This window comes from Phragmites australis, chromosome 12, assembly GCF_958298935.1.
Source record: "Phragmites australis chromosome 12, lpPhrAust1.1, whole genome shotgun sequence".
NCBI lineage: Eukaryota > Viridiplantae > Streptophyta > Magnoliopsida > Poales > Poaceae > Phragmites > Phragmites australis.
The window spans coordinates 2,744,322-2,762,577 of record NC_084932.1 but is presented as its reverse complement, the minus strand read 5'-3'; the positions used below and the strand labels follow the sequence as shown (position 1 = coordinate 2,762,577).

The window sequence follows — 18,256 nt, the reverse complement described above, 5'->3', positions numbered from 1 at the left end:
GGAACATATTGGCTCATAATAGACCCACAAGACATGCATGCAAAACAATAAATTATCACCCATGCACTAGAACTAGCTAGCTAGTTGCATAAAGAGCAATACATATTCTTAGATTATTTCACTACGTGAAAAAAATCATTAGTAACAGGTGATAACCAGTATTAGTGACGGGTCTCGTACCCGTTACTCTTATCGTGTCACTAATGATAGGTTATTAGTGACGGGTGATGATCCGTCACTAATGAGATCATTAGTGACGGGTCATATGTTTAGTTATTAGTGACGGATTGTAATATTGACCTGTCACTAATGACCGATGAATATTTTTCATATTTTTTACACAAAGAAGTCAAAAAAAAAATCGCTCGAGCCATTCCAACGCAAGCCCATCACATATGCCTCATAAGTCATGTTGTTTTTTCATATTATTTTCAAGTTTACGTTTCATGGGAATCAAACTCATGACCTTCTCCTCACTCGTGTAGCCACGTTACCACCTTAGTTATCACGTAGTTGTGATAGAAACTGGATATTTTATTCTTTTAACATTCTTTACCTAAGGTCATTAGTGACGCATCATAACCATAACTCGTCACTAATGACTAATATTGCCAAATTTTATCGAGAGTTATAATTTGATAGGTGACTCGGAGTGCATTCAGTAAAACAGGCATAACTTTCGTATACAGACTCCGATTTTGACGTTTTCTTTACTCTACGGACATCAAAAAAAGTTACATCTGTTTCTCCTCGACTTTGTCGGGTTCAAAGAAATTTTCGAGGCCAAAAACGGTTTGGAAGATTGAGTTCTCGCCCCCGAAAGTTTCTGCACCGTTTTCAGAACGCGTGTTTGTATCCATAGCCGCCACACCTTACATCAAACTTGAGCAAAAATATACAATAATTCCTATTCTAGTGCTGCTGAGGTGAGAAAAAATAAGAGAAAAATAAAAATATTTGTGAATACTGTCATTAGTGACTGGAGTCGGTCATTAGTGATGGATTACAAATTAAACCATCACTAATGACCTTACTATTAGTGACAGATCACAACTTAACACATCACTAATGACTGGTCTAGAACGATCCGTCACTGATGACCTAATCATTAGTGAAGGGTCACAACTTGATCCATCACTATTATCATCAGTGAAGGATCATCTTACGACCCATCACTAATGACCACTCATTAGCGACGGGTCTCTATCTACTCCCGATCAGAAGGGACATTAGTGACGGTATCCTTATTGGACCTGTTACTAATAGGACATTAGTGACGCGTGTTAAACAGTTATCACTAATGTGGTGTTTCATTTGCTAGTTTGTTATATAAGTGTTTGTCAAAATATCTTTCCCGGGATCACTCAATAAACACATATTTATAATTACCGGTTGGAATAAAGTAAACAGCTGAGAAATAAGGTCAAAAATGGCATTGCAAAATTTGTTGATGTGCTGACTGAAAATGCATATATACCAGCTTCTTGGAATAGCAACCAATTCCTAGATGCAGGCAACTGGTTTGGATTCCTGAGCTTTCAATCGCTTTACCTCCGAATAAGCCATCCATCATCTGACCCAAAAACAAAAGAGTGAAGACTGTCATGCGTGCTAGCTAGCCTCATTTAGCAGGAAGATTATTAGGATTGTGAAGTAGACAAATGCATAAACAAATACCCCAACAAAACAAAAGGACACATCAAGGGCAGTCGTCCCCCAGAAGATTGGGCCTTGAGAGTGAGAGGGGAAAAGGGCAAAGGAAAAGGAACAGAAGCAAATCTCACACACATGTATACAAGTATAGTAGTACAACTACTGTATTAAAATCCTGACCTAGACAGCTTCCAAAGGGAAAAGAAGAAGGAAAAAGCTAGGAAGTGAGATTGCAAGACCTAGACGTGGACATTTCCTAGTTCTTCTGACACACACACAAACACATTGGCCGGCCGGCTAGCTATCAGCCATCTCTCACCACATCTACACCAGACACATATCCAGCCCCTCTCTCTCTCTCTCACTCTCGATCGACTAGTACTATGGCGGTTCTGTACAACTAATGATGAGGACAAAAAAGTATGCCAAATCTAGTTCCCAAAAAAAATAATATGTCAAATCATATGAACTTTCAAAGTTAAAACATTACTGTAGTATTGTGGTACCTTTCCAAGGGAAAACATTTTCGATTTGTGCAATTAACAACGAAAACCATCTCGATTAGGTTATGTTCTTTTATTAAGCAAAATTACCGTGTTTGTCGAAAAGATTTTATTTTATTTTTCCAATGAAAGTGGATCTATTTGCAATTGAGTGTTGGTGTCAAGTGTGTAACAGTGCATAAAAGTCCATATAGTTGTTAGTATTTGAGGACACAATTACTCCTACTTGTACACACCAGTCTTGTGCGATTTTGTCTTGTTTGCTCAAACTAGTCACCCAAGGCCAAAACTGTACAAATGGGGTTGCACACCTAAAATGCATGCTTGATGAGAGAGAAAGGGAGGAAAAAATCTTCTAGGTAGCTAGAAATCTAGAGAGAAAATAAAATAGGAAGTGGGGGTTGTGAGGATAATGGAAGTGGGAGGTGGGTATCTCTTCTCCACTGCCCTTTTCATCCCTCTCTTTCTCTCTCTTAAAGACTTCTAATTGGCCTGGTCTCTCTCTCTCTCCCTTCTTTTCCCTTTCAGCTGGAGGAGATCCCAGAGAGGAAGGAAAGATATATAGGCCGGTGTCTTCTGTAGAGAGAAAAAGAGAAAGGAACTTGCAGCAGGTACTCAACACTGACATGAGTGATCTCATGATCTTGATACCTTGGTACTCTTACATCACTCTTCTTCTTGCTCCTCTTTCCTCCCCTCCTCTTGCCTCTTTCTAGCTAGAGAGAGAGAGAGAGAGAGAGAGAGAGAGAGAGAGAGAGAGAGACGCAGCCATATTTCTTATTTGCAAGGGACAACAAGTGCAGGAGCTCATGAGCTGCATCAATTCTTGAGGTAACATAGAGAAATAGATAGAGCGAAAGAGATGGTGAGCAAACTCAGTGATGTGTGTATGTGTGTTTTTGTGTTGACGTATGTACATGCACCGTTTCTTTGTTAAATCACTAGATCAAGATGGATGCCTACCTTTTTCTTACTTATATATTTTTTTTCTGATGCTGATGCCTATTCCACATCTCTCTCATCTTCTTCTTCTAGAGCTTAGCTAGATATACCTTGTACCCTTGCATCAGTGTTCTTCTTCTTCCATGCATATATACATGCACCCTAGCTACATCTCTCTTCCTCTCTCTCCCTCCCTTCTCTCTTTCATGGATCCAGTTTTACCTCTCAATTCTCATCATCTTCGAATCATTGCTCTGGTATTTCTTTTATTTTTTTTGTAACTTGTGGTTCCCTTGTTCTGGTGTGTCGTTAACGGTCTCTTGGTTCCTCATCTTGACAGGCAAAGCCACAAGCTTGTGATCTTGTAGTGAAGGAAATTGAGGAGAATTTTGGTGCACAAAAGTACATAGCCAAGGTTTCGCCGTCGATCTATAGGTGTCGGCGATCGCGATGGCTGCATACTACCACAGCAGCGCCGGCACGGACATCCAGGCCAGCACCGACGGCCTGCAGACACTGTACCTCATGAACCCGAGCTACGCCGGCTACGCCGATGCCAGCGCGCCCACGACGACGGCCGGGGCCAACATGATGCTCCTCAACTCGGCGATGAGCACCATGACCCCGGCGTCCTTCGGCCACCAGCAGTCGCCGTCGGCGGGACAGCACTTCGTCGGCATCCCTCTCCAGGCGCCGCCGTCGGGCTACAACCTGTGGACCCCGGCTACGACCTGTGCCGCTGACATGTCGCGGCCGCAGCAGACTCCCTGCACGACGGGGGTCAGCTCTGTCCTTAGCCTGTCGTCCCGCGAGGCGCCGCCGGTCACGGTGGCCTCGGTGGCCGGCGACGAGGGGAAGTACCTGGGGGCGTCGGCGACGTCGCAGGGGCAGATGGTGATGAGCTCCAAGTACCTCAAGGCGGCGCAGGAGCTGCTCGACGAGGTGGTGAGCGTCAGCAAGGGCGTGGAGGACGCCAAGGCGGCCGCGGCAAAGAGCGCGGCGGCAGTGAAGAAGAAGGAGGACTCGGAAGGCGTGTCCGGTGGCGGCACCGAAGACGGTGGCGTGGCGAAGAGCGGCAGCGCGGCGGAGATGTCGACGGCGGAGCGGCAGGAGCTGCAGATGAAGAAGATCAAGCTTATCAACATGCTTGATGAGGTCAGTAATATAATTCAGTATAGTAGTATTGCTTTATACCAAGATTAATTAATTTACCATTGAATTTTTATTTTTTATCTTCGAGATATTTTCTTTCTTGTTTTAGAAAAAAAATCCAGAAGAAAAAACTGTTTTCGAATTTTCATGAAAAGTTTTATGTTTTGACCTTGAGGGTTCTTAATTATCAAGAAAGTTTTTGTTTTGGCTTTGAGAATTTAACCTTGCCTCTCAATTTGGTACAGAGAGATATTTGTTGATGTTTTCGCTGTTTGCTTGCCTCTACAGTTTTAGACACTAGTGTTATTAAAAGGCTACGAGCCATTTGCTTTTCGGTTATCTTTGGTTTGCTGTTTCTTTTTCTAAAAGATGAGTGAAGTGTACAACTTTAATTTGCTGGATATTCCAAACTTTTCTCCCACTCTAAATCATTCTCTTAATCAAACAAGTTTTAATCAAAAAGTTTTATCACCTAGCTAGTGTAGCACCAATTATTGCCCCCTGTTTAGAAATAATTATGATGTGATTTCCCTGTTCTTATGGTTAGATTCCTAAACACTTCATCACAACTTTTATTATTTTTTTCCTTTTCTTTCCTTTTATTTTCTGTTTTGTACAAAGGGTGGGAAGCAGGGGTTAAAGACCAAATCAGTTTTAATAATAAAATGAAATATGTCGAATAAAGTGCGCAAGGTAGATAAGTTATAAGAATATATGAACCTAGCTAACAAGTGGCAATATTGGAAACCATATCCTCTTTTATTTCATTTAGTGAAATATAACAAGTGGACGTTTTTGTTATGTTTCAGATAGGATCAGCGGATGCATGTACAAATTAATAAATTAGTGCCATTCTTTTGGTTGTCCTTTGTCGACGCCATGTACAAACAGGCTTCAATTCGTTGCCGGATCAAATGCGTCTCTCTTTTTGTCTGAAATAGCTAGCTTAATGAGTGGATACACTTTACTCTTTTTAAAACATCAATATAACTTTATGTATTCACATAATACTTTCTAAAACTGAAAATATGAAACTTAAGATCGATAAAGTTACCGCCCATGTCTAGTTATTACCTGTGAAAAACAGGTAGTTCTTAAAAAAAAATAGAAGTGGTTGCGGTTATGATTGCACCGATTGATAGAGCTTGTTAACGAACTGTTTGTTGGATCATCACTAATCAACTAATTAAATCAGATAGCAGTAGCTATAGCACCCCTGATTTGTTGATCAATTGATTAATCAAGTGGTGGGCAATGATTAGCTGATGTCATGGATCCATGGCAGGTGGAGCAGCGTTACCGGCAGTACCACGGGCAGATGCAGGCCGTTTCGTCGTCGTTCGAGGCGGCGGCGGGGCCCGGGTCGGCGCGGACGTACACGGCGCTGGCGCTGCGCACCATCTCGCGGCAGTTCCGGTGCCTGCGGGACGCGATCGCGGCGCGGGTGCGCGCGGCGAGCCGGGCGCTCGGCGAGGACGACGCCGACGCCGCGGCCGGCGGCGGGCGCCACACGGTGGGGTCGCGGCTGCGGTACATCGACCACCAGCTCCGGCAGCAACGCGCGCTGCAGCAGCTCGGCATGATGCAGGGCGGCGCGTGGCGGCCCCAGCGCGGCCTCCCCGAGCGGTCCGTCTCCGTCCTCCGCGCCTGGCTCTTCGAGCACTTCCTGCACCCGTAAGCTCCTTCCTACTACTTGCTATATACTCCTGCACTTCGATTCATGCATGCATACGTGTAGTGGCGAGAACAATGGTGAAGTATAGAGGGGTTCTCCTCTTCTTCTTCCTCATCTCCTTTACCTCCTATCCGTCTTCTTTTTTTCTCCTCCTTCCTCTCCTCCTTCTTCACTCCTTCTTTCAATGCCATTCCAGCAAGTACAGGGGCTCGAGCACTATTTAATTTTCAACATATATAACTTTGTCTATGCATGTGGCACACGATCAAGTCATATAATTTAAATTTGTACGGCAAAAATTTCCTGCATGCACTCGTAAGAGCCTAAGGCAGTGTTTGGATGTTGAACGAATCTGTACCTGTACCATCCCGTCTTGAATACGAGCTTATCCCGTATTTGGATGGTTGAACGAACGAAACCGATCGGCGATCGATACAGATTCCATGTATATTCTTCTGAGATCCTGAACAAGCTGGATCGTCCAAATCGGCCGAAGACGTTCCGTCCAAGAGAACTCATCTGCGGAAACAACTATTTGTACCATATCATTTAGACTATCCCGTCCAATCCTATCCCATCCAAAACATCCCATCTCATTAAAATTAGTTCAACCAATCAAACACTCCTAAACCTAACATGCGATGTTTGCATGTCAATACGAATCATGATGCATTCGCAGTAGCTGATTGATGATGAGCTCGATCTTGGTATACTCTTGTGGGTAGAAATTCAAAATTAGATAATAATTTAAAATTAGATAATATATATGACTGTATTTATTGAAATAGATAATATATCGTTATATTTACAATTTTAACATATATATTAGGTATCTTATTTATCAAAAATTGATTTTTATACACCGTACCATGAAAAAATGCGGGCCCGACGAGGTGCTAAATATGGCACTGTAGCTCATATTCAGCACCTCATATGCTAAAAGATCAGGTGTATTCAGCACATGAGGTGCCGAATATGGGCTATAGTGCCGTATTCAGCACCTCGTGTGCCTAATATGGCATGTACCGTATGTCGTGCGGTCACATCCTACTTTTGTCATGTCTTCGTCGCTTCGGTGCTTTTGCTTTCTTTGCGAATGGTCGATATGCATGCATGTTGCTTTCTTTTGTGTGTCGGTGTGTCGTTTTATTGCTGTCGGTGCTTTCGGTGTGTCCCCTGTAGCCCGCTACAAAATGAGGAGTGAGTAGGAGCAGCAGAGACGAGCAGCGGAGCATGAGGTGAGGAATAGCAGCATAGCGCGATGCGAGGAGCAGCATCGCAAGGAAAGAGGAGGAGCAGTAGATAGAGATCAGTTATAGTAAGTAGTAATTAGATTATGTAGGTAATTAATATAGATTAGTAATAATAATTAGAGTAAGTAGATTGTTTAAGTTGTTCAATTAGATTTGATAAATTATATTAAGTTGATAAATTAGAGTACTTAGATTATTTATGTAATTAATACTTACATTAAGTAATAGTAATTAGAGTAAGTAGATTGTTTTATATGTTAAATTACATTTGTTAAATTATATTAAGTTGATAAATTAGAATATTTAGATTATTTGAATAGTTTGATTATATGAATTTAATTAGTCTGTGTAATTATATTATTGAATTAGTTTAATCAGTGTAACTAGATTATTGAATTAGTTTACGTACGTGACGAAACCCTTTCCGGCATAAAATGACAGCATCAAAGTGCCTGCAGCCGGTCTCGCCATATTCGGTACCTCATGTGTCGAATACACTTGATTTTTGGCATAAGAGGTGCTGAATATATGCTACAGCGTCATATTTGGCACATCGTGTATCGAATATGATCGGGCCTGCGTTTTTTGGATACGGTGTACTGAAAGTCAGTTTCAGTAAATAAGTGCCAAATATGGATCTAAAATTATAAATACGATAATATATTGTCTATTTCAACTAATATAATTATATATGTTATCTAATTTTAGATTTTGGGCTACTCCGGTCGTACGAGAGAGACACGTAGGCCCTTCTAGCTACTCCGGCCATTGCTCTTCGGTTGTTACTTTCGTGCTCCATGCATCATGATCGGATCGGAGCATGCATGCATATGGATATTTTTTTTAAATAATTTTATTAAAAATTTATAAATAAGTTAAACTCATAAAATTACAAAAATAGATATATGTTGGTACGCAGAGTGCCGACTAGAAGCCTATTGTTACTCATGTGTCAACATCCTACGTGGCAATGAGATTAGGGGTATGTCGGCACTCCACGTGCTGACAAGTTTGTGTCTTACAGATAATATTAAAAAAATCATAACTTTTTTTATATAATTTTGGATGGAGATAATATTTATTATGAAAGTTATACCTATCAACGAGATCTATAAATTTATAGTTGAATCTTTTCTATTTGAATCTGTTTAGATGTCTAAAAGTAGTTAGGAGCTCCGAATCTAGTTTTTTAGATAAATTTATAACCACTTTTAGTCATCTAAATGGATTTAAATGGAAAAGTGTTCAACTAAAAACTGTATATTTCGTCAAGAGACACAATTTTCATATAAGGATCATTTTCATACAAGATTATATTAAATAGTTATGAATTTTATTAAATTTATCTACGAGACATAGGACCTGTTGGCATGTTGATTGCCAGCAACATGTGGATTGCCAACCACCCCCGGACCCACTGCTAGTAGGTTTCGGTATGTAGAGTGCTGATAAGTCCCTAGTCGGCACTGCATATGCAGTCAGACACCTATTTTTACAATTTTATAAATTTAACTATTAATTTATAATTTTCTAATAAAAATAATGTTATTTCAAAAAAATTCCATGCATATGCATGCTGCATTAGTTGTTGCATGCATCTATGCACAAACGCCAGCGACCACCTTTTGTATGTGCGCGCCAAAACTGGTGCATACTGGCGCCCTCGTGTCGGCATCTGATTGGTCCGCATGGATCCCCGTGTTGTCACGCAGATACCCCAAGGATTCGGACAAGATCATGCTCGCCAAGCAAACCGGCCTCACCAGGAGCCAGGTGAAAAACCGATCGCTTGCTTATTACCGCGCGTAACTGGATTGATATATCTGCGTGTTCTTCTTGGTTTCATTGTTACTGTGGCAGTGTAAAACTGTGAAAAAATTTGGGTTTTTCTTTGGTTTAGGTGTCGAACTGGTTCATCAACGCGAGGGTGCGGCTGTGGAAGCCGATGGTGGAGCAGATGTACCTGGAGGAGACCAAGGACCAGGACGGCGGTGGCGGCAACGACGAGGGGAAGTCCGGCGGTGGAAGAAAGAGTGGCGATACAAGCAATGGCGGCATCGACGCGACCCCGAGGGAGGATGGCGGCGGCGCCATGTCGAAGGCGGCGGCGGAGAGCGCGTCCACCAAGGGCGTCGGCAGTGCCCATGGCCCTTCCCTGCTCGAGCTCGTTGGGAACCAGCAGACGGCGCATGCTGGGTTCTATGATGACGATGAGGAGGAGGAGGATGACGGCAGTGCTGCCCCCGCGATGCAGCGTAGGCTCAAGAAGGCGAGGGGCGACGAGCCGGCGGCGGCCATGGCGGCAACGTTCCATCACCACATGCACGACATGGCCGCGCTGCACGCGCAGGCCGCGGCGGCTGCGAGGCAACGGCACGAGGAGGTGAGCCACCGGGAGCTGCTCATGAAGTTCATGGAGAGCGGCGGCGGCGGCGCAGGCGCCAGGGACCACCACCAGGACGGCGCGTACTCCCTGTTCGCGCCGGGGCCGTACGGACAGTTCACCTCGGAGCCGTTTGCGTTCGCTGGGAACGGCGGGGTGTCGCTCACGCTCGGCCTCCCGCACGGCCCCGGCGCTGGCGCTGAGCAGACGGCGTCGTTCCTCATGGGCAGCAGCACCACCAGCGACAGCGGCAGCCACGGCGCCGCCGGTGGCTACGACATGAACATGCAGAGCACCAAGTCCTTCGCGGCTCAACTCATGAGGGACTTCGTGGCTTAGTAGAGTAGCTGGCATAGCAGTCCATGCAATTAATCAATCCATCAATCAATTTAGGGCTTGTATAGAAATAAAGGTTCAAGCCTAGACATGCTTATACATATATAAGAAGCAGTTAAGCTTGGCCCATAGGTTTTGGGAATGTAATGATATCATTGTGCAATGTATACAGGTATAGGATAATTGACTAGTTATAACTAGGCATTGTACAAGATTTTATATGTAGACCATAGGTATGAGGGGTATACAATATGTGAAAGGGTATATGGATTGAAATATAGAATTGTATCTTTGTATGTGGTAGTTGGTTAAATAGTTTATTCAGTAATTCAGTATTGGTTTTGGTCTCTGTAATGCAATGTAACACTAGCACATTGCGGCACAATTGTAGTACCATGTCATACCATTCATTGATCTGTGTATGATTACAAGCAAGCATGCCAAGCTAAACATTTCCTTGTAAAACTGATCTGTCTATGCTGCTGTAAAAAGGGAAAAAAAGAGAAGTGTCTGATGCAACAAGGTTCAAGTAGTGCAGAAGGAAACGTAGGGGCCAATTATTTCAGTTCTGCAGCCTCAGTAGTCAGTAAAGATATCAGGGGATAATTCAGGGCAGCAGATCAACCTCTGAATGCTGGTAGGCGACAATGAGCAACACACAGCAGCCTGATAAGGGTAATGACTCAGAATCTGTTTGCACAGTAACATCACTAACATGTATCTTTTCACTAGTTATGGACTTATGGTACTCCATCACCGGATCGCATGCTAAGACTTCTGGTTCAGATGTGGGTAGAGAATTATAAAGGGGGTTTTCCATTTTTTTTTGTTATGTGAAACAAATCAACCCAAGAATTTCCATTCTGAATAACAGTGCAAAAATCCACTAATATACGACAAAACAACGCTAACAAACTAACTAAAGATTATACAAACAAAACACTGCCTAATGATCATTTGTGTTGTCGTCTTCAACTCATCTCATGTCGAAACTTGCTGCGTTCAGGCGCTAAGGATGCACATTTGCCCAGATCAAGATGTCACAGGAAAGCAGGCAGTGCACTGGCACGTTTGGCAATGCTAGTCATGGCAGAAGCGAGCGGAACTCCTGCTCTTAGCACTTGAAAGATGCTTGAGGGTTTTGCTATACTTCTCACTGGATGAGACCTGTTGCTGGGATAACAGGTTGGTGCACCAAACCAAGAGGCATGTTCACCTTGTTAGCATTCTCTGCTGCTCCACTGCCATCACAATTTGGTTCCAATAAGCGCACAAGTGATAGAAAGATCTCCATTCTGGTTATGTCCCGGTTTGCCTGCATGAACACTCAATCAGTGTCAACCAGGAAGTTGATAAATCAGCAGAGAAGTAAACACAGAAAGTAGTATTAGTCAGCAGTATTTCATAGCTCTAGTGATGGAATAACCTTTTTCTATGTTACTTCGGATTTTCAACTGAAAGAATGCCTAATTAATATGTTTAGCTATATTACCTCAACAGTAAATCGTGCCCAGATTTTACTTTTACGCATTTCCATTACACCCCTCAAGATAGTCAATCCAAGTCCCTTGATGAAGTCAGCTATTTCCAAGAAGATTCCTCTATCCTCGCAAAGCATCTGGAGAGGCACCCATGTCATCACATTTGTATCACAGTTACATGCGTTCCTGCTGAAACATCATAATATAAAGAATAAGAACTAGAATAGTCATTACCTCCACGAGCATCTGACGAGGTCGGTCAAGATCCTCAACAATGATTGGGCATGTCATAGACTGAGAGCCAACATCAAAAGCCCAGGTTGCCCCACCTTCAAAGTAATCTTTCCGAAGGGGGCCATTCTCACCAGCAAGTATCTGCTTGAAGAAGACTCTTCATATTAAGGACATTTTTTAACTAAGGAGAATTAAGTAAAGTTTGCAGATCCACCTCATCAAGTAAGCCATAACATCACTTTCTTCGTCATAACCCAAGGGTAAGACTGATAAGAATGTGCATACCTTAGATTCTTTAGAATCCTTGAGCTTGTCTGCATTCTGTGTCACGCTTTGTAAGAAAAGCATGTGCTTAACTGTCTTCTCCAACAAAGCATCAATGCTACACTGTTGATACAAATGCGGTGACAATTGTTACCACAGTATTGCAGATACTCTGATATTCAGAAATGCAATTCAAATGCTCAAATATCATCATAGAACTTAAAATTTGCAAGTCTGCAAGAGGATACCTTTGCACTATTCGGTACAAGCTCACGGAGCTCCTTTAGACGGTCCTGTATCAGCTGCCGGTCCTTTGGTCGTGGCTTGGGACTCTCCCCTGGTCGAGATCTCTTTCGGTTTGCCTTGCTTGGCGCATCAAGACCCTTGCTGTTAGAAGCTGACGCACTTTCACATTTCATGTTCTGACCACTCTCAATCCAAAGACGTATCTGAGATTTGTGCATTGCATTATTTTGGGAAAGGCAACCGTCACCAGACTTGTCAATGAAACATGGCTGTTTAACAAACTGTGCCGACTCATGCTTGATTAGCGCTGAAGGAACACCAGAGGACTCACATCGCTTCAAGTCTTTCGGACCAAACTGAGATGTGCTAGGAATGTCCGTCAATGAAGTCTTACAGGAAGCACTATCATCAGGACACTGCTTGCCGCCTGGATTGACGTTTGAGATAACAGCATCCAATAGTTGATCAGTATCAGTTAGTGAGAAGATCCCAGAATAGTGAAGCTCGTTGTCTAGTGAACTGAAGAGGGGAGAGCTATCAAGACATATCGATGATTCAGGCACATCTCTATCTGGATTATGCAACTCTGCACCACTCCAGGAGACCAAACCAGCACCCATACTGTGGGAGGACTGATGAAATTCAGCACCAAGCATATCAAACAAGTCATTATCTGAAGTAGGCTCCACAAGCAACGAGGAAGCTCTCTCACTGGGCATTCCTGGGTGTTCGCATCCATCCCCATTCTTCATTCTTTGTGTTCTGACATTAGTACTTGAATCGCTAACTCTGTTAATCTTTTGGCCTTGATGGATATGGTTTGATCTGCTCAATTGATTCACTTGGCCTGTGTTCAAGCTGTTAGAAACCTGGTCATCAGATTGAGAAGCTGGAACTGAAGGACCTTGATATGACCCTCTTTTGGGATTGTCCATTTTCGTAGAGAATTCAGAAGATTGGGGAACCTTGGATGGAACTAGAGGCTGCATCTGCAGCAATGTTCCTGAAGTGGGATGGCATCTTTGGTCCAATACTTGACTCGATACACTGGTACATAAGTTAGCCATGCTTACTCTGGCACCTACAGGGAGAAAATCAAAATTACCAGGTCCATTTATATCATTGGATACCACATATCTTCCATGATGTATATTAATGTTTGTATTTTCGCAGACAGAAGGGTCCCGGCGCACAAGGGATTTTAAAATGACATTTCTTGCCAAATCTGCTGATGAATCTGCATTATTACTGAATTCTAACTGCCCAATGCTGTTCATCAACAGTGATTGCTTTGTCCCTGATGTCAAGCTTGGGGAGATCAAACCTGAGCTCATAGCAATACTCTGTGGATTATTTCCAAGCCGGCTCTCACAATAGGGTGCTTGTTGTATGAACCTAACATCAGGCTTGGCACAGACAATGTGCTCTCTAACAGGCTGACCATTCTGTTGCGCAACCTTAAGCAAAGATGCATTCAGCAATGCATTTGGTGGTGTGCTAGTTGACACAGTTGCAGTATCAGGACAGCTGTGTTGTTCAGGAGTCATGGGGAATTGACTGCAGATTTTTGAGATACTGTCATCAGAGTGGACATGAAAGGCACCATGTAAAGAACGTGACTGACCATGCTGACTTGAAGCATTTTTAACTGAAGCAGATACAGCCATGCTTGAACGATTGTTTAGCTGAGAACACAACTTCTTTGCATACATCACAAAATTTGTGTTTTCCATAACCTGCCAAGAATTAGCCGATCTTTTCAACTTTCAAATATTTAGAGAGCAAACAAAAGCCCACTGAAACCATCATATTAAAGCAAATGATGCCTTTCGACATATTTTCACAATAATCCCTAACACTGAACACAACAAAGTATATAGCATATTCTGCGAAAATTTTACATGCCAAGTTTTCTAGATATTCCATCACAAAACAGGACATCAGATGAATGTGTATGCCATCCTCTAGAGGCATAGATGAAATGATGCCATGAATTTGCAATGGGCATTCTGAATTTGCAGTAGCATTAAAAATAGGTTTTCAGATATGTAGTGGCGTGGTCCAGATACCATGTTTTGCAGTTTGCATATCCAAAAGTTTGAATGGTGTCTACTCGTTTGGCAATGCAGTAATGTTCTTTTCCACTTTTCACTACCATCCACAGCTGAACCATTATTTTTCTGGAGCCTAGTCTGATAGCTATATTCTTTATACAGGGATCTATAAAGAATGTATAGTATATTCTGGGAAAAAAGTTTACACAGTGAACACAGCAAAGGATGTATAGTATATGCTGGGAAAATTTTTACACAATGATATTTCTAGACATCCTATCACAAAATATGACACCGGAGATATATGTAATATGTTTATGTCATTCTCTGGAGCCATAGCCCATAGATGAAATGTATCCATTGATTTGCAAAGGGCACTATGAATTTGCAGAAGCACTAGAAGAAATTTAGGTTTTCATAGTTGCAGTGGTGCAGTCCAAATACCATATTTTGCACTTTCCATATTTGAAATTTTGTTCTCAAATGGCATGAACTTAATAGTCAATGTACTATTGTTCACCCCACTTTCCACTACCATCCACAGCTGGAGCATCATTTTTCTGGAGCCTAGTGTGATAGTTATGTTCTTTGTACAGGGATCTCGATACAAAATACTGGACCACAATCAACAACTTCCACAGACTAGTGGTGCCTCACGACTACTAAATAACAAAAGATACCAAACTTTAAGGCATGGAACTTCAAAGATTTCTCTACTTTTCGAGCATGTATTTAGAGCATTGACGCCTTACCAGACCAGTAGAGCCCAACTGTAGCACACCCCGTGGTAGCACAGGAATAATCGCAATAGTCTACACAAAAGGACATTTAAGTGAGTTCCAGAAGCACATGGCGACCAAATAATTCACTATTCACAATACCCAGTTGTACTCACCTGAATGCCAGCTTTGAACTGATTATTCATCTCAGCAGCAACCTATGAATGTGAAACCATAATATAAGATCTCCAAAACTATGTAATAAAAACTCAAAACTTAATTTCAATGAACATACTTATAAGATTTCAAACAAGTGGCATAATTATCTACTCAAAGACAAACCATATCGAATATTCCTCTACACTCTCTTTCTATTTTGCTGTATTACAAAAGGTCCATGTGTGTTCGTTTACAACTAGCATATCTTAGTGACCACTTATTTTGCAGAATGAGCAGGCCAAAATCAAAGCAGCTCACTAAGTGACAAAAGTTCAAGAAGGAGGCTCCCCCACAAGTCCTTAAATGTTGTGCCAGCAAAATGGAACCAGACAAAACTGAAACTGGGCTCGCATTTATATCACTCCAGAATTCAGAAGGAAGCACTCCAGTACTGCTCGTACCTCTGATGAAAGCCCGTGACCATTGGCAGTACCATGAACGATCCATTGATGATTGCCAGTGAAAGCAGCACGGCCTACGGTCCTGAAAAAACACAAGCGCAGCCGCCATGAATCCAAGGAAAGGAGCAACCAAGAACATTGCATTCTAACAGAGAAATGATGTGAGTAACCAAGAAGATGAAGATTGCAATTTGCATGTGACCAAATGGAAAAGAGAAAAGAAAGAAAGAAGGTAAGGTTGCTTACCCTTCTCCGACGACATGAACCTGCGAAGCCATAACTTTCTTGACGAGCGAGCAAATGGTGTCAGCAGCAGCAACAGAGCACCCGACCTCGGTGGGCACAACTTCAGAAGGCTCAGATCCGGCAGGGCATGACGTGTGGCCGCAGTATCCGTCCTCCCACACCAAATGCCTTGAACATTTCCAAGGGGAAAAATGAGAGAAGAAACACACTAACAAAAGAAAGAAAATTCATGAAACAATAAGTACAAGAAGCCAAGTTCAGAACATAGACATCAAAGATTATTAAACGAATAAATTCACTCCCCAAGCGCTCAACTTTAGGAATCCTAAATCTGTAAGAAAAGTTCGCGCAAAAGACTCTTAATTCGCCGATTTTGATCTCAAAATAACTCCCCATGTTACAAACTTACAACTTACAAAACAGAGTAGCAACGAAAAATGGACACACTTTCAAATCAAACAAAAGAAACAGCGCCAAAAATCGAACATTTCGGTGAAAAATAAACAAACCCCCCCAAAAAAGCTTGGATTTTTAAGAGAAGCAGGAGGAGCTTAATTAAGCACCAAGATTCCAAGAAGAATCGCCCGAAAGGAAACGAACAGAGGAACTGAGGAGGCAGCGGCTTACACTGGATCGGCGGCGCCGATGGCCTTCCAGAAGACGGCGTAGGACCACCCGATCTCCTCGCACAGCCGCCGCAGCGCCTCCCCGACCGCCATCTCCCTTAACCCTCCCCTCCCGCCGCTCCGCTAGAACCTCGGCACACTCCCCGCCAAAACCCTAGCTCCGACTCCGAGAGAGAGAGAGATCGCCGCCCGCCGCCCGCTCTAGGCGCCGCGGCAGCTGGCGCGCCCGGCCTGCTTCGCGCGGAGACCGCCGCCCCTCCTCACCGCCGCCGCCGGAGCACCTACGCCTCCCCTCGCCGCCGGCGTGCGGGCAGCCATCACAGGGCGGGACCGGCTGTCAGACTCTTCAGCGCGCGGGGGCCGCCCTCCTCGTAAACACAAGACGAGCGCCTCTCACAGCCGGCGGGCGGCGGCGATGGCAGCCACGGTTGCGGCGTGAGTCTTGGGACCTGTCTTCTCGGATTCAGCCTTGTCGCCAGCTGCTGGTGCTCTAGCTCAGCAGACGGCGGCTCAGCCTTGCTGCTCTCCACTCTCTCTGGTCTGGCTTCTCGCTGGTGGTGGTGTCACACTGGTGTGTGTCGCTCGCTTTCTTCCTCCTTGTTGCTTTGTTTACTTGTCTTTCTTTCCTGTTTTTTTTTCTGCCTTCGCAGCTCCCGAGACAGCCATCATTCCCTCCATAAAGGGCAAAGTCGGGAATTGCTATAGCTGCCTTTTGTTTACTCTATTTAATAGTATATCCGTGTTCTGATTGCCGAACTCCTTTTGTCAGATTTCTCACTAATCAAAACTCTCTGTGACGAAATCTTTTCTGTTGGGCTCAACTTTAATAAGTCCCTCTATTTTTATTGAGGCCTATATGTATTCACGTTTCCTCTAATATATTTCCTCCGTTCTTTTTTATTGGCATTTTTCGGCCGCCAGGATAAGATTTTGGCCACTACCTTATAGTTTTGTAACTTACTCCTTCCGATTATAAATATAGATCGTTTTAGACTTGTGCATAAGGATTAAGAAAGTAGATCAAATGACTTTGTTGCCTTTCATTTATAATGCATTGAAAAAGATAACTCATTTATTTGTGAGAGTGATATATTTATTAAATAAGAGTAAGACGGGAATAAAAGAAAAAAAATATATAAAGAACAACTTATATTTAGAGAATAGTTGAGAGGCTAAAATGATCTACATTTGCAATAAGAGTGAGTATATTTTTAAAACTACATTTTTATGAAAGTAGTTTTAAAGACAAGTTCAGTCACATAACTTCTATATATCCAATATTGATAGTTTAAAGCGTATTTTGTAAAGCTTCGTGGCACAAAATCTAGGACATTAAATGAAAAACAAAGGGAGTAACAATTTTACCAAGGTTCCAAGGAATTCTAACTAGTTTAGTTTTGGTAGGAGAATAGAGAATTCCAGCATTCAAAACATAAGAAAAAAAATTCTAGCCTGGATAACCTTTGTGACTAAAATCTTACATTAACCCAAGTCATCTGCATCACGCTAGTTGCTCTTATCCTCCATTAGATAAGAATATCTACCGATGCAATTTCCTTGTTTAATTCATGTTCATGTACGTTAATCTGACATGCTATTGTCATTCCCCCTCTGTCACATAACTTTTTTGCAAGGATTTATACTATCACAACTGCTAAAAGTTGTTTCAAACAAGACAATCCGGATAGCATAAAGAAACATGGAGCAATTGGAATGTCTTGTGGCAGAATCACAAAACTAGAGTTTTTTTTTTGTAGCTACTTTGTGATTGAATATACTCGTAGATACACATACACCCTTGGTATTGTGGAGCATTTACAATGATGACGATATGGACCTTCAGAAGCTGGGATTGGAGTGCAAATTATG

General features: G+C 42.7%; 2 protein-coding genes across 4 annotated transcripts; one reads left to right on the top strand and one right to left on the bottom strand.

Annotated features, from left to right (window-relative positions):
• The first annotated feature begins 2,637 nt into the window (after positions 1–2,637).
• Positions 2,638–10,191, top strand: LOC133886233 (BEL1-like homeodomain protein 1). Of its 3 annotated transcripts, none has more exons than XM_062325970.1 (5): positions 2,638–2,767; positions 3,439–4,253; positions 5,536–5,924; positions 8,891–8,951; positions 9,079–10,191. In XM_062325970.1, the coding sequence occupies exons 2-5, from the start codon at positions 3,549–3,551 to the stop codon at positions 9,898–9,900; spliced, it is 1,977 nt and encodes a 658-aa protein (XP_062181954.1). In that variant the 5' UTR covers positions 2,638–2,767; positions 3,439–3,548; the 3' UTR covers positions 9,901–10,191. The 3 variants fall into 3 exon arrangements, with proteins under 3 accessions (XP_062181954.1, XP_062181953.1, XP_062181955.1); XM_062325969.1 differs by having other exon boundaries at positions 2,652–2,987; XM_062325971.1 differs by lacking the exon at positions 2,638–2,767 and adding an exon at positions 3,025–3,355.
• A 495-nt stretch (positions 10,192–10,686) lies between these two features.
• LOC133886232 (transcription factor LHW-like) lies at positions 10,687–17,103 on the bottom strand. The gene is made up of 10 exons (XM_062325968.1): positions 16,389–17,103; positions 15,762–15,929; positions 15,516–15,597; positions 15,072–15,113; positions 14,929–14,988; positions 12,125–13,858; positions 11,898–11,999; positions 11,613–11,753; positions 11,390–11,515; positions 10,687–11,212 (listed from the first exon to the last, which is right to left on the bottom strand). Exons 1-10 carry the CDS (start codon positions 16,478–16,480, stop codon positions 11,051–11,053), a joined length of 2,709 nt encoding a protein of 902 aa, XP_062181952.1. The 5' UTR covers positions 16,481–17,103; the 3' UTR covers positions 10,687–11,050.
• Between the last annotated feature and the right edge of the window lie 1,153 nt (positions 17,104–18,256).